The sequence below is a fragment of the Haplochromis burtoni genome, unplaced genomic scaffold (genome assembly GCF_018398535.1).
Source record: "Haplochromis burtoni strain Fernald_Lab_line unplaced genomic scaffold, NCSU_Asbu1 Contig_463, whole genome shotgun sequence".
Lineage (NCBI taxonomy): Eukaryota > Metazoa > Chordata > Actinopteri > Cichliformes > Cichlidae > Haplochromis > Haplochromis burtoni.
The window spans coordinates 230331-255061 of NW_024582824.1; the positions used below are offsets into that span (position 1 = coordinate 230331).

Below are 24731 nucleotides of genomic sequence, written 5' to 3' on the forward strand. Positions count from 1 at the left end.
TGTGTGTGTGTGTGTGTGTGTGTGTGTGTGTGGGGTTTTATTTTCTGATATTAAATCCACATCTCCACCCGACAGCTTGTCATTCAAAGCGCCGCAGCACAGCTTATTTTAACACACAAAACAGTTCGAGTGTGTCCGTTTAATCTTGTGTCCTTTCTGCATTTTAATAGAAACGCAAACAAAATCTCCAATGGCGGCAGCAGCAGGAGGAGGAGAGGGAGGGGGAACATAAATGACTAAGAGTGTGTGACCCCAAAGGTTCAGGGGTCAATCCTTTCAACACCTTCCCGAGCATCAGCGTGCTCCTTTCCTCCCCCCTTTCTCCTTCATCTCGAGTGCTTCATTCCTCCTCTCTCATCCATCCTCCCCTCTCTTGTCTCGCTGCATTTTCACCCTCGTCTTCCTGTTTTTGCCCTTTTAACCTCCCCGTGACCTCCCTCTGCTCCCTACTCTCTGCAACAGCTTATCGCCAATCAGCTGATTGAGGCCTCAGCAACATACAGCAGGGCTGGTTCAAGTGCTGCTGAGGCTCTAATGACTGAGATTTGTGGAAAATTCTTATTTCCTTCCACTTTTCACTCCTCCTGCTTAGCCTCCACATCTCAATGCTCCCTTCTTCCCTTCCTGTGACCCCCGCTCTTCTCATAACCTTCCTCTCTGATTGCCTCTTCCACATCATTAAGGGTTCAGTTCAGCTTTAAGGGGTCAGTAAGATGAGAAAGATCACCATATGGTAGTTCTCCTCCCTCCCCACGGATCAATAACACCTCACCTATTACTTGATTCAACCAATCAGATGCTGACCACTCCCTCTAGAAGCAGTATATTTTATTTTGGTTTGGGGAATTTATTGAGCTATTTATGCCACAGATCCACTTCATTGTACTATTCTACCATTATTTATTTTGTTGTATTTTTTGAAACTTTATTTACCTATACTTCCTACATGTGCTGTATTTTCTCCATCTTCCAATATATACGTCATCCTTCTGCCTCTCTAACTCCGTCTCCAAATCCATCAAGTTGTCCTTCAGTTGTACTCATGTCTTGTTCATTCTGTTCACTCGGAGTGAAGATCTTGGCATCTTGACCTCTCATCTGTGCCACAGTCTCCAAATCATACATCACAGCAGGAACGATGATACCATCCTGTAAAAAATAGCAGCAAATCACCCCTTACACTCTTCTCTACCCATTCCACCCTGCCAGCACTCTCTTCTTCATCTCTCTTGTGGACTGTTCCTTGATTTGCATGGCTGACCCCAGCTATTTAATCTTAATCTCTTAATCCACCCCACCCCCCCACCACCACCACCACCACTTGGAAAGCTCAGCTCGGTGCCATACATGAGTGGTTCTTACACCTAGCTCATTCTTCACAGGGTCACTGATATCTTTCATTTTTACTTTATACACAGTTATTCATATTTTTTCCACATGTGGTTACATCATTACAGAAACTGTAGATCTGTAGTACAGCACTTCATGCAAATACACTTTTCCTAACCTTGTCATATACACACCAGGGCCAAAACACACAAATCTGTCCTACACGGTGGCTCGGGCAGCCACTGATGGGTGATGTGATTTAACGTGACGATCGAAAAAAAAAATTGCTAATTAGGTTTATGCAGCCCTGCAACAAAAAATAATGACAGATTTATGGACCTATCCAGCTCAAAATACACGAACCAGTCTGTATACATATACATTTTAAAAATGTATGTAGAGTAAAAAAACCTGCAGCAGTCCACTTGGCTTCGCTATTGTGCTACATTATATATTTTATAAATTTTTTCATGGCCTTTCCTTCTTTCCTTCTGCTGCAGGTTTTTCCTTAAAAGGGCCCTTAAAAAACCAAGTTTTTAGAACTGTAATCTTTTCTTTAAGGGGACATGCAGTGTTTTAAGTTAAATGAGGGAAACCGTTCAGCTTCACACAAACATTTAAAGCCAGAAAATAAAGTGTTTGTGTGTTTATACTTTCTTCACCCACGTCTTCACCTGTCTAAACCTTCTGTAACCTCTCTTTGTTTCTCCTCCACCATCGTGCCCTGCTTAACCTTTCTTTAACCTCAGCCTTGCTTTTCTACTCCCTCCCTCACTCACTCTTTTGCCCGTTCACTTTCTCCTTCCTGTCAGAGTTCATGCACTTCCTGTCCCCCTGTCATACCCCGACCCTCTGGCTGTGCTGGCCTGATAACGTCCCCTACAAAGTCCTACAAACTCACAAATGCAAACAAACGCACACTCACACAGAACCCTAATGCACAGCTAACCCATTCGTAGCACCTCCACCCATGTCACTTTCACTCTAAGTGAGACGAGACACGCGAGTTCTCTCTGCAGTCTGGTTGGAGCGAAGCCAGGCTCGAGCTGGAGGCCCCGTCGTACCGAAGTCGTTTACCCCCTCTGTGCCAGGTCACCCTCAGAGCTGGGCACAAGCAGATTCTGACATTTAAGCAAAAGAAGCGGGCCTCCTCATTATCGCTGGCTGTTGTAGGCGATGAAGAGGATGCTGCTGCAAACCACTGAGCAGGGCTGAACGATGTCAACAATCACATCTCATGAATATGAGAAATAAATGAGCCAAACATGATATTTGGAGGCTCTATCGTGTTTTGGAGCTATGCTTCAGACAGTGGTGTAAAATATAAAGAAATGACAGTAGGTTTAATACTTTGCACAATATGATGAGCTGGACACAGGGTAGGAAAAAAAGGAGAAAATTCAGCCCCGATCTCGTGAGGCCAAGCACTGCTGGTCTGCCTCTGGTGACAGAGTCAAAGCTGACTGTCACATGGCACTGACACTCTGGAGTCAAAGGCAGCTGTTAATAATCCTTCTCGAGCTTCATCTGCAGAACCTGTGTAGGTTTGACCTCCTTTATGTGGACGCTGTGGACCAAAAGCTTCCTTTTAGTCATCTCAGCTCGAGCTGAACTAAACAGCTAGTAGATTTAAGCTTTTAGGGAACAATGTGAGCCCAGCGCTCCAAAGGAAAGGAGTGAACTTTGTAACCAAAGCAGAGCAGCAAAGCATCTTGTTTTCATAAAGCTAATACCATAAATCACCCAGCCCTGATGTAGGCAGAACAAAGTCAGTACAAAGGATGCAACAAACAACATTGTTACTTCAGTCAATCACATGCACAGGAAATACAGGCAGATACACCTTTACGAGCTGATCAGAAAGGAGTTGCGGCTTCACTTAAGCTGGAAAACTGAAGCGCTCATGGATGGAGGAAAGAAACAGCTCTGCATCTTTGATTTGAGAAAAAAGAAAAGAAGAGCACAGAAGAAATAAAACAGAAAATGAGAAAATGAACTCACCAGCACAGTGTAGATATGCAGACAGCGGTAAACTGGAGAGAAATCCACCAAGTCCTGAGCTCCTGGGACCTGCAGGGGGAAACAATTTGCACAGTTCACATGTTCAGTTCATAAACTGCAATCAACCAGCCCGTCTTCAGTTTTCTTTTACAAGTTTTGGCAACACCTGTTTTGGTTAAAGCCAAGCAAAGTAAAACCAAACCTGAGATTCTAACCAGAGAGAGACAAAGATGGCAACGAGGGGCAAGACAGAGACAAATGATTGTGTTTGTGAAACAGACGAGGGAAATGTGAACGGCAAGAATAAAACAGGCCGCGTCCCTAATAATGAACAGCCTCCAACCTCAATAAACTTAAATGGCAGAGCAAAAACATGAAGTGGTTACCAGGCTGCAAACACGTTTACTTCTGCTATAAAGCTGTTAACTCTAACAAAGGAGTCAGTGGAGATGATTTTCGGGAGCTGGCCTCAAGTGGCCACTAGAGGAACTGCAGGTTTTGGCATGTCTCAACTTTCCAGCCCTGGAGGCTGCAACTTTGCTTTAACAGACACAGTATCTAATGCTTTTCCTCACTGTAAGATTAGACAAATTTAGAATATAAGTTTTAGGGGTTTTTATTAATTTAATTTCATTATATTTTCTAAGACATTTTACCTGCACAAAGGGTAAAACAAACAGTACAGTTACTCATTGAAATAACTTAATGTGGAGGAACATTACGGAAAGATTCAAGGTGGTATCAGTTGTGCTTAAACAAGGATATTTATATTTAAAACAAACAAAACAAAACAAAACAGGCACTTCCTGTGAAACAGACTGAATAATTCACAGCCATAAGTTTAAAACTGATCTCAGAGCTTACTGCTCCATTTGCTTGAAGTTCTCTAAACTCTGGACTTTGTTCAGCTGCGCTTCCCCCTGCTGCCACCCATGACTCGTTAAGCCCTGCAGTTTTTATTCATCTTTATTAAACTACAGTCCCCTACATATTCATCACAACTAGCTAGCTCTGGTTCATCTTATATCAGCCTTCATAACAAAAGATTAATAATGAATAAGCCCATTTTAGGAAAAAGCCATGAAATATGAATTGAGACAGTTTCAATTTACCAAAGTCGGATGATTTTTAAAGCAACCCGTTTGGCGTTTCTAGTTTAGTGGCACTGGATACTGAGGTTTTAACTATCATGGAGTGGCTGTGACTGAGGAGATGGTGCAGGTCATAGGCAGGTTGGTGGTTCGATCCTTGGCTGCTACAGTCTGCATGCCAAAGCATCCTTGGGCAAGATACTGAACCCAGAGTTTCTTCCAATGCATTCATCAGAGTGTGAAGGAGCCATTTTGTTCTACTTTCAGGCAGAAAAGTGCCAAATAAGAACCGGTCCATTTACTACTCACTGACAATCACTGAATTATTGTATTTGTGTTGGTTAGGATGCTTTTAACATCATGCAGGTTAGGTTTAATTAACAGAACTGAGACGAAGTATGGGTATAAATACTGGCAGAAACAGATCAACACTCAATTCAAACTTCTCATATGTCACTGCCATCTGAAGTGAACTGAAGCTTACAGGGAGTCTTCTGTTACGAGTTACTCATACCTCTTTTTCTTAGCATCTATCCCTCGATCTAACCATCATTCCAGTCCCTCCTCCCTGCCCACATCCTCTGTCCCCTGCCCTTTTGCCCTCTGGAAAGTTTGCCTTCTGTAAAACTCACTAGAGGCAAAGCACAATGCCAGCTTTGATGTAACCGCACACAAACAAGGGTCCCAAAACAATAAGAACAAGAACAAAAAACAAAACCAAAGAGTTGTACCACTTAAAGACAGAGGAAGAGCTGAGAATTAGAGGGGGGAATATAAACACAGGCAGGTAAAACTTAAAGACAACCGAAAATGACTCAAAAGGCAGAGGTGGAAAGAAAAAGGATGAACGGAACCAGAGGAAGCAGATGAAAAACATAAAGGTGAGAAACAAACATGAGGGATGGTTGTAAATGAAGGGAAGTAGAAGAAGTGATGGAGAGGCAGGGTTGGCGTGAGGAGACGTGACGCTGATGGTTGGCATCGCTGCAGCCAGCGGCGCCAACGCGGTCGTAACCCTGACGGCCACGGGGTCAGGTCTTTGTTCGAGCCAAGGTCTTCCTGTGAAGAAGGTTGAGTCAAGTTTACAGGACATAAATAAAGCCAAGGGGACGACAGGGACCTTAAAACAGAATGGCAGCACAGGGGTGACAAGTTCAGCTCTATTCTCTCCTTAACCTCATTGTACTTTATTTTCCCCGAGCAAGAACAACAAAAGGCTCCAAAAAGGAACTCTGATCCCGCGAGGGATGACTTGAAGAGTTCAGTGTCAAAATGCTTTGTGCCCGCTTTGCTGCCCTGACACGATTTCCACAAGTTCATAGTATTTGAACATTTTTCTCCAAACTTAACTGTGTGCCGGCAGTTCTTTTGTTGTACGATATGTGGACAGCATGAGGAAGTCAGCAGGTGTGTTCCCACCATTCCTATAAGGGCATCTTCACACCTTCACAGCTCATTTACTCCGATCTGAATCAGTTGATGGGTTTGTGAACTTGTAGCCTTTCACTGGCTTTCTTTTCTTTTCACACACAGAAAAATCAAAGTGAACGAACGAACGAAAATGCGTCACTGAAAACAACGTGGGAATGCTCAGTCAGCTTACTGTCCAGATGTGCCTGGACCTGACTAATAAAAGTGAATACATTCAGATGGTGCTGTGTTCTGGACGTTTGGAGAACATGAATTTCACAGCTAGCCTGTACAGACCTTTTTTCTTTCTTTTTCCCCCCACAGACTCAGTGTGGTTGTTTCAGAGTAAGATTCAAATTGGCACAAGTAAACTGCACCAAGGGGGAAAACGAACCAGAGTTTAGTTTAAACCAGGAGTGGGGAACTCCAGGGCCTGCCACGCAGGTTTTAGATCTCACCCTGGGTCAACACACCTGAATCACATGATTGGTTCATTACCAGCCTCTGGAGAACTTCAAGACATGTTGAGGAGGTCATTTAGCCATTTAAATCAGCTGTGTTGGATCAAGGACACATTTAAAACCTTCAGGACACCGGCCTGGAGTTCCCCACAGACTAAGAAAAACCCCACACACCTTTACATGTCCCAGCCGACAGAAAAAAATGGAATGCTGAGACATTTTTTCCTCCTTCCTTCTTTGTTGTGTTCATATTTTTTTCCAGCGGCAAACATATTTGTTGCTGACGTTTTTCCACGTCGTTGTACATTTTAGTAGTTTCAGAAATCGCCCACCAAGAATTTGCTGTGAGTCCTTACATTGATGCTATGGTTCCTTATGGTAGGTGGTAGATGGTAGTTGTTGTTCTATCAAAGATTATTTCAAAAAACTGTGTTAAAAACATAGATGGAAAAGCACAGCTGTAATCAATGGTACTGAACAGGCTACTCAAAATAGTGGCGGGCCGCATCGACCTGATGTGCAGTTACATTTCTAGGGCGATGCATGTCAGATCATGGTGTGGCTACAACATAGATTTCCCCCTGAAGCACAAATCTCCAGTCAGTGAGTCCCACCCAATTTTGTTTTGTTCTTTTTGTATAGTAATAAAAAAAAAAAAGGAATCCCAGATATTAGACTGGTGGACTAAAACTCTAAACTATCATGTCTCATATATATATCTCATGATTTTAAAGCTCAAAGTTAGTCACAGATAGAAGGGGGGGAAAAGCAAAATAAAGTAAAATAAACTTTTACTTGGCGTGAACTGCGTGTGTGTGGCTGCAGTTTTAAACAGAAGTTTAACAAGTTCTTTACCCCTGAAAATTTATTATGGCTGTCATTTCTGCAGGAAAAAATATAGAAGTAAAAGAGTCGTATTTCAATCCAACCCTATCTAATTTGGAGCACGGAACAATTTCACAGTCTGACAGTAATATACTGCACGGCTTCACTAAATGCACTTAAATGCACTTAAGCTGTTATACACGACAATCAGGTGATTCTGAGGCAGCCAGATGGGAACTTTTTCAGATTTGCCTAATTTCATAAGGAGGGCCCTCACTGTGAATTAACATGTCATTTGTTCCGTGCTCGGGTGGGAGGATAAGCTGGAGACATGATCTAGCCTGTTATGGAGCTGCGATGTTATGAAACTGTGTACGTGTGGCAGAAACATAAAAAAGCTTTTCAGACCTTATTTTAGGGCAAAGTCATCTAACTTTTAAAGGTTTGGGTTTTTTGTTTGTTTTTGTTTTTTAAATCAGATCTGACTGCTGCTTCTATTCAAAAATGCAGTTATATTTCGCTTCCTCTTCACATAAATAGGTTGCCTGTTCTTGTTAACCTGAAATAAGTGCCTGGAGATGTTGCCAAGATGGCTGCCAAGTGGCGAGACACGCGCCTATGAGGAGACTGTTTCGAGTGTCTGAAGCTGGACACACACTTAATGACTGTCGGGCCAATTACAGATGCAATCTGGGCGCACTGACTGACCGGTCGGACCGGGTCTGCTCCAGCTGGGCTCGGTCACAGCTTACATTCAGATGATAAAGTCATGATGAGTGTGTGTGTGTGTGTGTGTGTGTGTGTGTGTGTGTGTGTGTGTGTGTGTGTGTGTGTGTGTGTGTGTATAGACTATTCTTAATTCTTAAAGGAGTCACTGCCAGCTGTCAGCGTTTATTTAGAGCAGGTTTAATATTGGCGACACAGTCACAGATGTTCACTGACAGCGTTGATGTGTTCCTTCCTCGGCCGCCTGTCCAGAGCTTTTGTTTACAGGCGCTTCAGCAGTTAGCAGGAGTTTATTAGAAGCTTTATTCTAATTCCCTCAACAGATTTAAGAAGCCTTCAGCTGATGTACTCCTTTTCACTTTGTTTTTCTAAACAGGCTTTTTTTTAATCTTCTTTTTAAATATCATGTAACAACTAAATTGTTACCGAGGCTCTGGCCTTTTCAAAAGGTGCAGCGGTGTCACCTGTTGTCTAAACAGACACAAACACCCACACACACAAAAAACACACACAAAAGAAAAAAAAAGAAAAAACCACGCACACACACACACATACACACACATACACACACAGACACACACACACACACACACACACACACACACACACGCACGCACGCACGCACACACACACAAAACAGCTCTTTGGTGGCACTAGTCCTGTATCAGGGTATGCTGTAACAGCACTGGCTCCACCTTTAATGAGCTTCAGGAACTGTATGAAGCGAAGACCTTTGCATGATCACCCTCCATCATTTGGACCCTCTTCGTCTTTTACGCTCCAGAATTCCAGATGCTTCCATCAAGGAGAAGATTTGGTTTTCCTAGATGTAGGACTAACAGATTCAGATATTCATTTGTTCTATCCACTGTTGCTCTTTAAACAGTGGATAGAACAAAACCATGACAGCACTTCCGCCGTGTTTTACAGATCAGATCGCTGTAGATTCTCACTGTTGCAACTTTGATCTCATTCAAATATACTAACAGAGATTTGAACCTAAAACTTCAAATTTGAATTCATCAATAAGACATATTGTCCTTGATTTTCAGTCCAGTTCTTATGCAATTTGGCAAACCTCAGTCTTTTTTCCCTGTTCCACTTCCTTAACAATTCTTCTCGACAGCCATCCTTCCGCTGAGACCATTCCTGATGAGGTTTCAGGGACCAGCAGACGGATCAACGAAGGGCCAGATGGATCCCTCAGGTCCTGTGTCGGGTCTTTGCTGGATTTTTTCCTGTTTCTTAAGGACATGACTTCCAGATACTGTTCATCTGCTGAAGACATTTCTGAGTACAAATATTTCTTTGCTCCTTTGTTTGTCCAGTTTCCTTACATTGTTTTAGGACACACTGCATGCCATGTTGACATATGCCAAGTTTTTAGCTAATTGCTCTTTGGGAATCACCTTGGTGTGCCTGTCAGACTGTTATCTTTGGTATTTTTGTAGATTCAACTAAAAAAAAATGGAATCAACTGATTTGTTTTTACAACAGGCTTCTAGGAACAAAGTGCCGAAATTTAAAATTGAATTTTCCTAAGTTGTCATTTGTGGTTCAACAAACAAAAAGCACATTCCTCTGAAAGTTGTCAGGTACAAAGACTGGACTGAAAACGACTGAAAAAAGTTAGAGGCCAAAGAACTGCAGAATTATTTCTCAAGACTTTAAAAACTTCCAAGCATCTCTGGATCCTTGGAAACAATATAAGAAGAAATGAGGCATGGCCGAAGACCTTTGCACAACACTGTCTGTGTGTATTTATTATGTTGGACTTCTACAAAACAAGCTGCCATGAGGACATTAAAGTTTCACTGTGCTGAGGTGTAGAAAGTCTTTAAGCTTACGAAAATTACTTTTGTACACACAGCGCAACACAGATTCTAAATATCAGAACACTCCAGAAAACAATCACTCTCAGGCCAAACAAGACTTCAGTGTCGACATTAACCTTAAGATCACAACAACCACGCAGCGGCTCTCCTCAGCCTTGTAAATATGCCCACAAGTTACACGTAATTGCAAAACCTGAGAGAAGCACCACACTGATCATCTTATTGGAAATCAAAGAATTTGAACTATTTTACCTCTCAGTGATCCCTCTGTGTTTGTTTGCCTTTAGGATCTAAAGAAGCATTTGGATTCGGAAATCTCTAAAGGCATTAGACTTAACAAGCGGACCACGAAACATCCAGCTGCATTTTCACAGTAAATGTTGGCTCTTATTATTTATTTGTTGGTTTGCCCACTGGCAGAGAGCCCAGTCATTACTTTATGATCTTTCAGCAAGTTTTTTTTTATAAATTGTTTTTACCCTCAGCTGTTTGATTTGCGCTCCTTTCCCTTTCAAAGACTAGAATCTGCTCCAGCCCATGGGAACAGTCTTTTGAATATGTTGAATACTTTGGTACAATGTTTCGAGCAGTAGTTGTATTTGAGCGTGCGCCCAGTATAAGCTGGTTTACGTGGGCTACGTGCTGCAGTGGGATGAATGTTCGCTCTCCGGAAACATCAGAAATGTCACCTGGGCCGGACCTAATGACTTCAGACTACTGGGACTGAAGAAATATTCGCAGTCAATGTGGAAGGAAAAGGAAATGAATGGAAAGAAAAAGAAGACGACAAAAAATAAAAAAAAAAAAGAGAGAGAAAGAGTCACGTAGAAAAAGCGGCATAAGCCTTGGGCAAGAAGAGGACACATGGAAGAGATGAAAGGACAGAAAGACTAAAAACTGACTAACAACAAAGAAAACGCAGCAGGAAGCAAGTAAAACTGAGCCACACTGAAGGATAATCAGACTTCAAACGAAATTGGTCCAGCCTGCCAATCTTAGGGGAAACCCACGGTCAGGATTGGCAACAATTATCTGACTGTTTAAGGGGTTATAAAAATGAATGTCAGCTCGCTTGGAAACAAGTCTGAGCTGCCCTGGCGACATGGGGGCGAGATCAGAGACGATTCTGCCAAGGACCAATCTGACATGAATGGGATGCACTGGATGTACAAACGTATCAGTATAGAGATGTTTGTTTCATCAAATAAGGTGAAGCCAGATAATTGGAGGCTGCGTGTTGTCTGGATTTTGTGTGTGTGCTTGCAGTTTTCTCACTTCATCTTCCTCCTCTTCATCCTCCACATCCAGAATTCCCGTGTCTTGTTCTGACAGCGGGTTGACACCCATTCCAGCCCGAATCGCCGCCGGCGCCGCCTTTCTGCCGCGCCGGCCGAGTAGGACCCTCGGCTGAGGCGAGACGGAGCTGTCCAGTGAGCGCTGTAGCTGGGCCTGGAGAACAAAACAGAAAAGCAGATGAGAACTTCACCGAGGGTCAACGGATTATTTTAAACCTGCATTGTTTGGTTCATTTCAGTTACTTCCTACATTTCCCAGAATCTCTTTTAAGTCCGACAGACGAGAATTTGCATTTAGGTGCTGGCGCAACTTCAGAGCAAAACAATGGAAGCTCTTTGATTTTCACGCTCTGACACCAAAACCAGATGTTGTCTGATAACACTCACACTCTGTCTGCAATAAGACTCCTCACGTGCAACAACTTTTAACAGGGGACGGAGCAGAAAACAAACCCAGGAAAAATTCAAAAAACACAAACTGCTTTCAGACACTAACGGGGAAATGGTATTAATCCAACTCAGCATGTGAGCAATAAATGCTCGGGTTATTGCTCACAGTACCCCCCTCGTTTTAGGAACATTTCGGGAAAAATGTCAGAACTTGTGGACGGTGTTGTGAGGTCACCGGTTTAGACCTTTTGAGCCACTCCTCGTCCCATTGGAAATGGCCAATAAAAGTGATTTACCAAAGCAGCCTAAGAATACACAGGAGGGAAAAGAGCAGGCCAGGAAGGGAAGGACAGGAAGGATGAGGAGTCGATGAAAACAAAGCACGTAAAATTAGTGCTCGAGACATAAAAGTGCAGACAGGGACAGATTACATGTCTGACCTGTGCTTTTGCTCGACAACGCCTTCGATTCAGCTGTTCCTTAAACTCAAGCTTACCAAAAAAAAATAAAAAAATTTGGAGGACAAAAACTGTCCGAAAAATAAAACAGGAAGGGCTCATTCTCTGAGCGGTATTTACTTCTAATGAAATAGTATTTCATTTTGCATGAATTCATTTTATTTTCTTTGTTCTCTTTAAATACATGCACAAAACACCAAAAAAAACCAACCTCCTTGTTACAGGTAATAAGGGATACAAAACTGATATAGAAAATACCCAGTGGTCGGCAGATCTCTCGGCAAAAATGCTTTGTTGATACAGGAAGAGAATGGCCAGATTGTTTTGCGCAATGAGTTCACTCTATTCAACATGGCTCTGCAGTCACCAGATCTCACTTCAACAGCGAACCTTTGCAATGTGGTGGAACAGGAGATTCACATTAAGGATGTGCAGCATGACGCTATCACGTCTGTATGGACCAAAATCTCCGTGGAACCTTTCCAGCATCTCCTTGAACCTCTGCCACGAAGAATTAAGGCAGCTCTGAACGCACAACTCAAAAACTATACCTAATAAAATGTCCTGTGAGGGTCACATCACTTCTTTTGTCAGTGCAACACAAACACACACGTGTGCAGCATATACAGCTGCATTTGGTTAATGTCCAACTCATCCTGTCATTTCAGTTTCTCAAAAACGTGGTCATTTAAAAGAAGGTGGGGTAAAGCAGAGCAGGAAATGGAAAGGTCTACCTGGAAAGATTCCCCTACCAAACAATGCCATGTGTAATGTAATTTCTGATGCTAATTGTGTCCTGAGTCTACATCGCTGTTCGGGGATTACTGTGGGAAGTGATACATTCATCTCCCTGTGCGGCAGTGCTCGATGATGAGCTCTAAAAATAAAAATACTAAAAAACAGGAAGTTTTAGTTAGAAATTAATGGAAGCTGGTCTCCATAACAGAGTGAAAACAGAGCCGCGGTCACTCCAGAGGTGGCCATGTCTTTGTCAGGACCTCGCTGGTAGGAGATCATCATCTTGCACTTCTACATACAAATAAAACTGATCTGAAGTCTTTAGTCATTTATCTCTACCTGATGTGCATTTTGAACTCTTTAACATGACCACCATTCGCCTTTCTTCGAAATCCTCCTCCAGTCGGGCCTCGGGCGCAGCGCAGCATGGTCGCCAACATTTTTCTGTGGGAAAACCCTCAGAAATGAGGTCAGCATGCCTTTCCATCCACACCCAAATCCGCATCGGGCTACTTTTGAAAAACCTATGCAAACGCCTTCCTTGATCACTGGTGCCAACACGTAGGCTGCTTTGTGCGCTTAAATGTGTCGAATGGAACGTCAATAAAGACGTCATACACATCAAAATGCTTCGTTTTGGGCTGTTAATGCGAGGTTAATGAGAAAAACTGTTCCGGACACCAGGGCAGATAGGCACAAACCCAGAAGAGCACAATATCAGAGATGCTTGTGTATGAACACAATGCCATCTTTGATCTAATGTTCAAACACAAACAAACACGCACACACACACCCACAGAAGACAAGTGAGTCATGGAGGACAATAAGAACAAACTAAATCAGGAAAGTGTCGTTGGGCTGCAGGAGGAGCTTAGGCCTAACGCTGAGGAATGTGCCGAGCTCTGAGTGTTTTCTCTAATTACTTTACATCGAATTAAATCAAAATGCTGAAAGAACAACAGGATGAGAAACTCAAGATGGCGAGAACCGCAGAGTGAAGAGTCCTGTCGCGTCTGCGAGTCATTTCTTTGTAATTGTTCAAATACTCAGAAATGTACAACTTAACATAGCTCGACCACAAAAGACAGCAACCTGTGAATGGCGGAGAAAAGAGAAGAGGTTTTCAGCGACGTCAGCACCTGCGTCAAAGTAAGTCGGCGCGGCGGTCGAGTTGGGCTCCGGAATTCTTCAGCAGGTGCATCCATGCCCGCTAACATTACTGTATACACACTCACCCGACCATTCACTCTTAACCGGGAAGCCTTTTTAGCCCCGTCTTTTGTTGTGTTTTTTTCTTTGGGGACAGAATTCGGTACAGCGCTTGAAGCAGAAGTGTGGGAATGTGCGTCATCTGCGGCGCAAAAAAGCCATGAGAAACTGGGACGCAGTTACAGGAGGGAAACATGGGAGGCATGGGGAGTGGAGCAGACGGAAAACGAACAGTAGGAGTTGGGAAGAAAAGGAAAGAGAAATGGGAAAGGTGGTGAGGAGGAAGACAGGTTTGGAATACATGATGGAGTGAGAAAAAAATAAAACGTGTACAAAAGGAAGGCAGCACAGCATTTGGAATCAGCCACACTATAATGGTTTAAAGTAAAATCACTTTAAATACTTTTTAAATGATCGGAAATTACTCTGTGGAAGCGAAAGGAGGGCAGTCTGAGTCTTATGTGGCTGAGGTGAGTCGATGTCTCTGAGTGCATTTGCAACACAAGTGGGCAAACTGAGAAACACTTTAAGTGAAAGAGCAAAGATGCTGTGATGCGTTTGGTGACAAGTGGTTTCAACGGGTTGTTTGTTGTGGGGGTGGGCCGAGGGACATGTGTGTAAAATCTACATTGATTTCTCCCACAAAAAATGTAACCAAAGTGACGGAGCATGTTTGGAAAACATGGTCGTATCTACAAAAAAAAAAATCACTGAAAATGCAAAAGTAATGCTGTTAACAATAAATGTAAAATTGTTTCCAAGATTGCTCGTTATCCTTTGAAGAATGTGTTTGTGGGATCCAAGAAATCTTTAAAAAGCTCCGAATGAAGCGCTCTCAAAGGGAGCATTTAAAGAGCAGCTAATGGAGACGCTTTTAACCGACCAATTGTTTGATTGCCTGAACGATCCCCTAGTTATGCAGCTAATAAGGTTTGTAAAATGTGACAGTGTAGAGTCAAGTGAACAAGGCCCCAGTTACTAGAGACCAGTCTGCAACAATCTGGCAACCACTAAAAATATTCACTCCCCAACCGCCTGGAGAGTGGTAGCTGGAGGTTGATTGGAAACAGATTGCTCAGTGACCCCAGTGCTAGGGGAGAATCTGCATCCCCCAATCGGATGACAAAAACCTCCTTGTGACTGTTTTTCCATGGGCAAGTGTGGCAGCTTGCTTGGTTTGCGTGGAACAAGGCATCTTATCTGCAAACACTCATAAGCTACTCGCCGAGCTGTGGTAACACTTGAAAAGCATGTGGCAAACTGGAAACTGAAACCATTTGCCTTCAAAGTAAAGGCTGTCTCCTTTGAAACCGTCACCGAGAGCTGTGCTCACAGGGGACATGATTTCAATATTGAACTAAATTGTTTTAAAGGCTACTGAAATTATGAAAAAACGAATACAAATCTATTCAAAAGGACCTCCAAACCTCACTAAAACCACATTAAACTTGTTTATTTTTATTTGGTTTTGGTGAAGAAAAGCTGGCAGGCTTGCCGCACAGGAGAAAGTCTGAAAATCCAACCTCAAACTTCACAAAATGTACCCATCGAATTAAGTCTAGAGAGAATGAGTATCAACAGGTTAGAGTTAAAAGGAAAAATTGAGCAAAGATGAGCAGGAAAAGTTGACGCTACGATAACGTTTTACTAATCCTTTTTTTTAGTATTCATTTGGCATTTTGTTCAGTATTGGAAAAACAATCCTGATAATACTTGAAATAACATACAAGAATCAAATTGGTACTCTGTACAGAAAAATACTCCGTAACAAATGACTCTGATAAGGATCGAAGCTAAAACCTGACTGGGGCATCCCTACTATAGATCACTTTTTGGCAGACAGTCGGCCAGCCAGAAATAATGGTGTCTGATGGCAGTGAACTGTGGTGCATTATTCGGCAGACACCACACACACACACAGGGTCCAGACTGGGTGACACAGCAGCCCATAACAGTTTATTTTTGTTCCCCTTGTGATGGTTCAATACACCGACCCAGCGTGCGCCCTCAGCCACCCTCGTTGCACGCACACGCATGTGTGTGTTCAGTAACTAGATACAGGTAATCAATCTTCTTCCACTTCACAGTCCCGGCAATCTGTTTCCCATTAGTGTGTACGAGTGTGTGTGCGCCTACTGAATACACAGCAGAAGCTCCAGACTCGTCCTCTGTTGAAAGCGAACACAAGAAACAGAAAAACAAGAGGAACAAGAGAATGAAGAAGGGAGGCAGGGAGATGGAAAGATGAGGAGGTGGAAAGAAAGGACGAGAGACAGACATGGAGATTTTGAGGAGGTGGGGTATGATGGGACAGCAAGACAGAAAGAGAGACATGACAAATGACAGGGGAGTCATGGGAGAATGACAGAGGCAGACGATTCTGGCTAATTCCACTCCCTTGGTTCTCTTTCAAAATGACCTGTTATGCTTTACTTATTTTCTGTCATATACATGCTGTTATAGTTCTGATGCTCATATTAAGCTCACAGTCACTACTGTTTTAGAGTTTATAAATAGAAATAAAGAATATTCTACTTATAAATATACACTTATTATTGTGTAGTTAATGCATTCTCATGAACTTAGAATTAATCCATTAACAACTGATCCCGTAGGAGCAGGTCGATCGCTGTTCCACCTGATCACGTTTTATGTACATGGCTGAAGATCAGCCACAAATATATTATCGATGCTGCCATTATTTATCAGCAGAGTAAACATGTGACCCTCATGTCTCCCCATCGCCGCACAACTGACAAAAAACTAGCTAAAAAAAAAAAAAAAAAAAAATCAAATAAAACCAGCAGCTAGTTATAAGCTATAGTTGTGTCAACTAATGTTAGCCTCATGTCCTAAAAAATAAAATATTTCACTTTACCTCAAATAAACAGTTTGATTACATTATCACATCTTGTGAAAGTTTGTTCAACAGGTGTCCAAAGTAAACAAGACCTACTTCAAAATAAGTTTCACTAATGCTAGCTATCAGCAGCTAACAGAGGCTATCAGCAGCTAACAGAGGCTATCAGCAGCTAACAGAGGCTAACAGAGGCTAACAGAGGCTGGCAGCAGCACTTGCCAACAGAAAACTTCAGGATACCCTAAACTAGGGGACCCCAACCTTTTTTGCGCCACAGACCGGTTTGTCCGACAACATTTTCACAGACCAGCCTTTAAGGTGTTGCAGATAAATACAACAAAATAAAACCAGTACTGGTACCAAAAAATATATATATATTTATTCATAACACACAGGAAAAGACCCAGGGAAACACAGTTAACGATAAAAACGAGTAACAAAAGAACAATTAAAAACCCCAAAAACCATAAATTTCACACCTGAGCCTCAACTCTCGTAACCTGGTACCAAACGACTCATGGACCAGTACCGGTCCATGGCCCGGGGGTTGGGGACCCCTGCCCTAAGCTGTCATCAGACAAAAGCGAGCTTCGCTGACTTGTATCGCTTCGACAGTTGAGGTAAACGGTGGACTGAAAGCCTAAACTCACTCCCAGAGATTTTGGAAGTTTTTTGAAGATAAAAGCATAAAGTACAGCAAAAATATTTAATTGTCGCATACCCTTTGTCACATTTGACAAAATTTCAGACTGCTCTACGCACTCGTTTTTCCCCACTCCTGATTTTGTATGACATGCGATTGAGAGGGCTACACCGTGTAAACCTTCTCTTTACAAGGGCTTCCAGCAAGGGAAGCCCTTCCAGCGTCATGCAAAGCTACTCTACAAGATTTAAATCAATCTCTGGTGTAAACAGCGACTGGACTGAATAAGTGTCCTGCTATTTGATGTGTTTTGACAGCATACGCAGGTTCAAGACTTGAAAAGGCCCATCTTATATTTATAGAACTCCAGGCTTCAGTGAAACAGCTTCCCTGAAGGCGTGCTTTTTGTAATGAAATACCAATTTTTTGTCCCATCTTCCTCACTCTCTCGTCACCTTCCTGTCATCTTTTTTGGCTCTCAGCATCCTTCTGCTACTCTTTTTCAGATATCTCCCTTACCTCTTCATCTCCTCCTGCTAACTTCTTTTTTCCTGCCCCTCATCCATCATAATCTCTCCCGATAATTCCCCAGTTTCCTCTTCTTGTTTCTATACGTCTAAACCCCCCCACCACCACCACCCCCCGCAACTTCATTCTTCTTTAACCATCTTCTACTTTTTTCTTTGATCCTCCCTCTTCTTCTTCTTTCCTCTTCCTCCACTTCCATGGGCATGTGGCAGCAGACAATAGCTCCATTGTAAGCCATTTGCACTCCTCAATCTCCTCCACCTCTTCTTTCCCCCCAGATCTATTTATTTTCACATCCTTGGTTGAGGGAGTTGTAACGACGGCCGGGTAGAGAGCTGGAGCTAATTTGGAACAGAGCGCAGCAGAGAGACACACTGTCTGAGGGAGAAAGAGATGGAGTGACAGAAAAAATGGAAGCAGAACAAGAAGAAAGAGTGAAGGAGAGACAGAGGAGGAAAGGAAGGGAAGGAAGGGAAGAACGTCTACTTTGCTTGTGCACATTCAGTCCCAAACACACACACACAGTTACAACCGAGGGTGTGTGTGTTCAGAGCCAAACATTTGATACAACAACATAATCCCAGTATCAGTATCAGTTCTGCTGGACTGCTGGGGTTTCCATAATCTTCCTTGTAATTAGTGGTTAGGGGAGTAAGTGGTTAGCTTCTTCAGTGACTGCAAGTGGATTTTCTACGCCAGTGACTCTCAAATTGTGGTCCAAGGACCCCCCACCCAAAGGTCACTGAAGGGTTGTTAGCGTGCAGATGTTATAAATGGGGACTGCTTGTGCGTGATCATAATTTCTATTTAATGTCCATCACCTCCTTCCTCAGAGAGAAAATAAATACTTTCTCCCACAAAGATGTGACAAATTGAAGGAAAACTACTATAAAAGGTTCTTTGTGAAGTGCTGGATCAACAGCAACATCTTTCCACAGCGATGGCAGCTGTCTAAAAGGTCACTCTGAAACCTCAAGTGAAGTTCAAATAGTTTGGAAATCCTCAGACCATGCACTGACCCCTGTGACCTGCTCTGGGTGTTTGTTGTTGTTTTTTTCTAGATGGTAACCTTTAAAACTAACTGCCAACCAGAAGCAGCAAGATTATGAAGCGAGATCCTCTAGTGACATCTAGAGGACAAAAAAACTAAACAATGCATGTTAACTTTTCCCCCCCGGGGGGCTTCAATCTACCACCTAATACATGCACAGTAAGGTGTCTGTAAAACAATTTGAACATCTGACAGCTTCTCGCCTGTAGGAAATGTTTAACAAACTCTCTGAATCTTTTTTTCTTCCCAATAAGAAGCAAATATAGCCTGCCTGAGTGCATGAACCTTCTCAAGTAAGTTAAAGTCAAATACTTTTATAACACAACTTTATTCTTCTAGTGATTGTTGTGAAAAAATGCTTTCAGCTTCATCTGCTGTTCTTCTCATCCAAGAGGCTTCTTCCCTTCTTAACATAATGACTGCCCCCGTGCTACCACTCGTCCATTCAGTAGACTCACCTATGGCATCAATTCGTAAAGCTCACTGGTATTCACAGTCTGATTCTTTTGGACACTAGCTACAGGTCGAGGCCATAAAACGTAGATGACAGGTTAATCTGCAGCTTCGCTTTGAATTTCAGCTCTCGCGTCACCACAACTGGCTGATAAAGCAAACACTGCACCTTACTTCCCTCACTCGTGAACAAGACCCAGAGATGCTTTAACTATTCAGCAAATCATTCCCAGCCCAGCTGAGCCAAGCCAAGGGATGTAATCCATCCAGCGTGTCCTGGGTCTACTCTGGACCCAAGTAACCAGCAGAAAACCAAAAGCTGGGTGCCATTGACTGATCTTCGGTAAAAACGGCATTTATCTTTGAGATCGTAGAGAACTTAGATTTACTATATAATATTACATTTACTGTTGAATTGAAATACATCTGTGGGTATCTGTATTTAAGTTGCAGGTTGATTGAACGGCTGCTGCTTTGGATGGGCCGGCAGAAGAGCGGTGCACCACTGCTCAATGTCCCAAAGCACCAGCACTAATGAGGGAAGTAATTATTAGAATGTAAAACAGAAGCAAATGTGCAGCGTGCTTTACTCTGAGCCTCCATCCACTCATACGTCTGCCGTGAACCACTCCTTCATCATTCCCATCCCTTCATCCTGCACTTCCATGGAACAACATTCCCCAAATAATGGAAGCCCGCAAATAAACAAGGAGGCCTTCACTCTGAGCTACGGATACCACAAGAGAACATAAAACACACAGACATATATAACTTCCTTATCCTTGAAGAAAAAAAACAAAACAATGAGGTAAGTGGAGAAAAGCTGCACACACATCTTTGTGTGTGCATGTGTGCGTGCATGTGTGCGTGCATGTGTGCGTGCATGTGTGCGTGCATGTGTGCGTGCATGTGTGCGTGCATGTTCCTTGACAAGCCAACGTACTTGCTTACTGGCAGTGGAACCACAGAGCAACACGCGCACGCACAGAGGCTGCTTCCAATTATCAGACAGAAAAGATGAACAACAAAAATCAGTTGTAGGATGAAGTCAGTTAGACAGGCAGTAACATACAGTCTTCATCAAAGACACCAAACGACGTTACACACCAGGCGCGTAAAATCTGTGAAATGTTAAGAACATTCATATTTTTGGACTTCGCTACCCTTAATGCAGCCGCTCACACCGACCGCATACTGTCACAGGATAAATATAGTTTTTTCCCCATCAAGTTAGATTTTTTCTGATTTTCACGTGTGAATAAAAAGATCTGACCAATCAGATCAGTGCATTTGGCAACAGCTGCATTCATAGCATGCAGTGCTGAATGTACGACGATGTGAAAATACTATTTTACCTCAGATACACAGCTAGATGCTGCTCCGGGTCAATCGGCTCTCTGAAATCCTTTCTGTGCCTCCTTAGACGTGATCAGTGTGTATGTAACAAGTTCACATCTAGAAAAACTCGTGTTATTTCTTCACAATATAGCCTGTGGGTAAAGGCCTAAACCACATTTTATTCAAATTTCTAGCTGTTTGCACCATGTGAAACTTTTGCTACCCACGTTTGCTCTTTTGACTAAGTAAATGATTTATAACCTAAAAACTGAGCCTTAACCATCAAACAGGTCTTGACATTCAAAGCCTATTTCAAGGTGAAGACAGGCTGAATGTCCTCACTTTGCCAAAAAGATCTTGAAAAGCAGAGTTTTGTGCACTTGTGGCACATTGCTGTGCTCTGTTGTTAGCTCCAATATCTCCTGAGCACCAGATAAAGCCAGAAGATTAAGTTAAGGTTTAAAAATGGTCCTCAAAAACACACCTGATACAAACCCTAACCTCTGAAAACAATTGTTGAAAGTGTCACCTTTTATATTATGTAACTCGAAAACGGAAGCAGATCTCTAAAATATGATGAATATAGGCAGATGTATTACCCCTGTTTCACTCATTCCAGGGGTAGTCCAAGAACACACACAGCTCCTGTACTCACCTTTACAACATTTATCTGTGTGAATCTTGAACTTTAAGATGTCAAACTGACTGTTCCATCAGTTTAATAATGATAAGAACTCCAAGAAAGGGTCAATCCATCACAACCCACAGGGTGCTGCCATCACAGCAGAGTGAAGGTCTCTGGCACAGTTCAGAACCCACTAACAAAACACATCTAGTTTGTGGCTGTTTGGCTGCTGTAATACAGTTTCTGTTCTTCTCTCTGTATAAGTAGACGTATCCCTAATAGGGTCCTCTCAGTCAAAAGGCCACACCCACCTGCAGTTTAAATCTTTTGTTTGGGAGGGGCAGCCAATTAGAATGAAGTTGGAAAAGAGAAACAGCGCTGAGGATCTGCACCGAGGCCCAGAACGAGATAAATGAGGATTGCTTTGAACTGTAAATCACGCAAAGCTACTCTAACACAGTGCAAGGATAAACACACAGAGCCACATTTAGTAAATCTGTCATCTCCTGTGAATGAGAGCATGTCAGCTGAACTTTCTCAGCCCAAAGTGTTTCTGGGTGCTTGTGTACCTGTTTCATGGCGGTCTGGCCTATCTTATCCGAGTGTTTCCGAATGCTCTCCAGGAAGTCTCTCAGCTGTGACATGGCCGTGTCGCGGATCTGTATCCTCAGTTTGGGGATGTTTTCAGCCATGATGGAGCAGAACCGGTATTGACCCGCTTTGGGAAGACATGTGTGTTCCAGCTGTTCTAACGTTCGCAGCGCGGGGTAGTACCTACAGAGACAAAGCATTTGGAAAAGTGCAGTCAGCTTGTTTGTTCAGTCACTCAGTGAGCTGGTTTGAAAGTTCAGGATGAAGTCTGACTCGTCTCAAGCCAAACGTTGTTTTTTTCAGCTTTCACGCCTGAACGCAGCTAATCTGGTTTCGTTTTGAACATGTTAATTTCCACTTGCAAAACTGACAGACACACAGATGCATGACCAAAAAACACCCAACAACCTAGGAGTGCTCGCACACACAGAGAAATAAACACACTCCGATACACCTCACGGAGATTTGGCAGCACAGAAATCCCCCAGACACTTCAGCCCACTTCACTCCACTGCATCGCTCAAACACAGGCTCTCCCTCTCGAGGAGCGTTCGCTTTTGGCTGACCTCCTCCTGCTCTCTGAGAGCCCAGCAGCCGCGGGACAGGGAGACGGGGGAAAAATACACAAACAAAATGACAAATTTATGACCAGCCAAGACTCCTATCTAGAGGCAGCCCGAGGACAGAGAAGGGGAAGAAAGCAGAGAAATTGTCTCAGCTGCTCAAGGAAGTGCTCTGGCTCCATCTTGTGGCTGCCAGCAAGCAAACATCTACATGATCCAAGAAGGATGTGAAGTTATACAGATATGTACTATACAGTAGTAGCTCTGACCAAACAGCAGTGTTCCCCACACTTGGAATGAGAACAGCACGACACCTTTAGAAAATATATTCACATCAACAAAGAAAAAGACTCGATGATTACCGTTTGGCCCTCATCTGCTCCTGAAGTCTGCTGTACATCTCAAGAACTGGAAGGAAAGAAGGAAAAAAACAGTAATTAGTCCGAGAAAGGAAACTCGTGCTCAATCACCCCGGGAAGGAAATCTCAGGAAATTGATTGCATCCATTCACATGTAGCATCATCCTTACATTCACTCCTGAAAAATAGGTTTCACAACTCCGACAGTAAGGCCACATCAGTGCCAATAACAATGAAGTCATAACTGGAAGTAAAGACTTGGCAGAGTGGTTTTTATTTTTCCAAAAAGAGCTTTCAAACAGTTGCCTCTACATTTCAACTGTGTATCTCTGAGCTCCATTAAATTGGCAGCAAAAACTGACACAATCGTGCACTTGGGGTTACAACTCTGCTGCGGTGCCAGCAGATGTGACATCATTATCACCACACGCTGCCAGTATGTGTGCGTTTGTATACGTGCATATGGGAGAAACTTGAAAACACTAGAACAAAACTTCCTGTTGTGCTCAGGGCACGACTCCTGTGTTAAACCAAACCTCATATGTGCACGTGAAACCAAAGCCGGGGAGCTCATCTTTTGTCATTTGTAGCTGGGGCTGCAAAGCCATTTGCTCCCCTCGTTTTGGGTGAGACCTAGGAAACCCACACATTTTCACCCGACCTAATGTATGTGCAGAAATTTCAAGTATGTTTACTGCCTCAAAACGATGATTAATCTTCTAAAACAATAATAAACAGAGCAGATACAATAAAGGGGGATTCACACTGAGTGTTTGGGTGTTACCTGGTAGACAGTGCGTCAGTTTGTCTATCGTGGTGGCGATGTTTCTCTGTTGCACCCGACACTGTCTGAGCTCCTCCATGGAGGTGGTGAGCTAAATAGCAGGAGGAAGAGGTGACGAGAGCAACATCAGTGAGGACGTAAGCAGAAGCCTGCAGGACTTCTCTGTGTGAACCTGTGAGCTTTTACCTCTTTGCCATTTTCCTGAAGATGCCCGTTAGTCTCAGTCACCTGACTCTGAGAGACACAAAGGAGGAAGACATTAATTCAGATGCTTTACAGTCAAGTGCTCGCCATCGTACCTGTGGCGCAGACCTCACCGGCACGTCTTACCTTCAACTTCTGCGCCTCTCCTCGCACTTTCAGCAGCTCCGTGATGGAGTCCACGAACCCCTGGAAGTGATGGTTGCACATCTTCTCGATCTCTCGGTCATGGTTCCTGATCCGAGCATCCAGCTTCTCCATGAACAGGCCATGCTCCTGACCATCGTACACCGACCTGAAGACGAACAAGAAGAAAAGAAAGAGAAGACTGCTGGTAAAAAATATTCTGTTTATTTATTTTTAAAGTCATTTAAGTCATTTTAAATTCTAAGAGTACTTTTATTTAGGACCAACAGTGACACAAAACTTTGTTTTTTAAATAATCCTCCTGCTGTAACCTGCTCCCTGAAGGAGTCACCACAGCAGATCGTCTGCCTCCATCTCACCCTATCCCCACCATCCTCCTGTCACACTAACCCTCTGCATGTCCTCCTTCACTACAGTCATGAATCTTCTATCCAAAGCATAGCTCCACCTCTCTCCACAGAGACTCCTGCCTGACCTCATCTGTCAGACTTTTCATCATCACTGCAAACAAGGAGGAGCTGAGAGCTGATCCCTGATGTAATTGTACCCCCACCTTAAACCCATGTAACACACCACTGTATTGTATAACGGAAAATGAAATGGGATAGTCAATAGTAAGGGAAAGTCTACTAATACAGATGGAGTTACATAGAATTAAATAGAAATTCACATTTCAGCTGAATTGATTTATCTCTAAATGTATTTTTGGTATTATTCTCAATTAATTTAAATAATTCATTTACCTGATTCTTTATGTTTTGCAGTATTGTCATTCACACATTTTTTGTGGCTTCACTGATCCCAAGAAATCAGGTGCTCA

General features: G+C 43.0%; 1 protein-coding gene across 1 annotated transcript in view; it reads right to left on the reverse strand.

The window, feature by feature from the left end:
• The window catches only part of exoc6b (exocyst complex component 6B), a 106354-nt gene extending 82259 nt beyond the window's left edge, over positions 1–24095 (reverse strand). Inside the window, exons 1-7 of the mRNA XM_005946348.3 lie at positions 23894–24095; positions 23750–23797; positions 23564–23654; positions 22783–22828; positions 21836–22040; positions 10954–11127; positions 3331–3399 (exon numbers count right to left, since the gene is read on the reverse strand). Of these exons, the coding sequence (XP_005946410.2) occupies positions 3331–3399; positions 10954–11127; positions 21836–22040; positions 22783–22828; positions 23564–23654; positions 23750–23797; positions 23894–24025 (765 nt within the window). The 5' untranslated portion in view covers positions 24026–24095. The remainder of the gene's footprint in view (positions 1–3330; positions 3400–10953; positions 11128–21835; positions 22041–22782; positions 22829–23563; positions 23655–23749; positions 23798–23893) is intronic.
• Between the last annotated feature and the right edge of the window lie 636 nt (positions 24096–24731).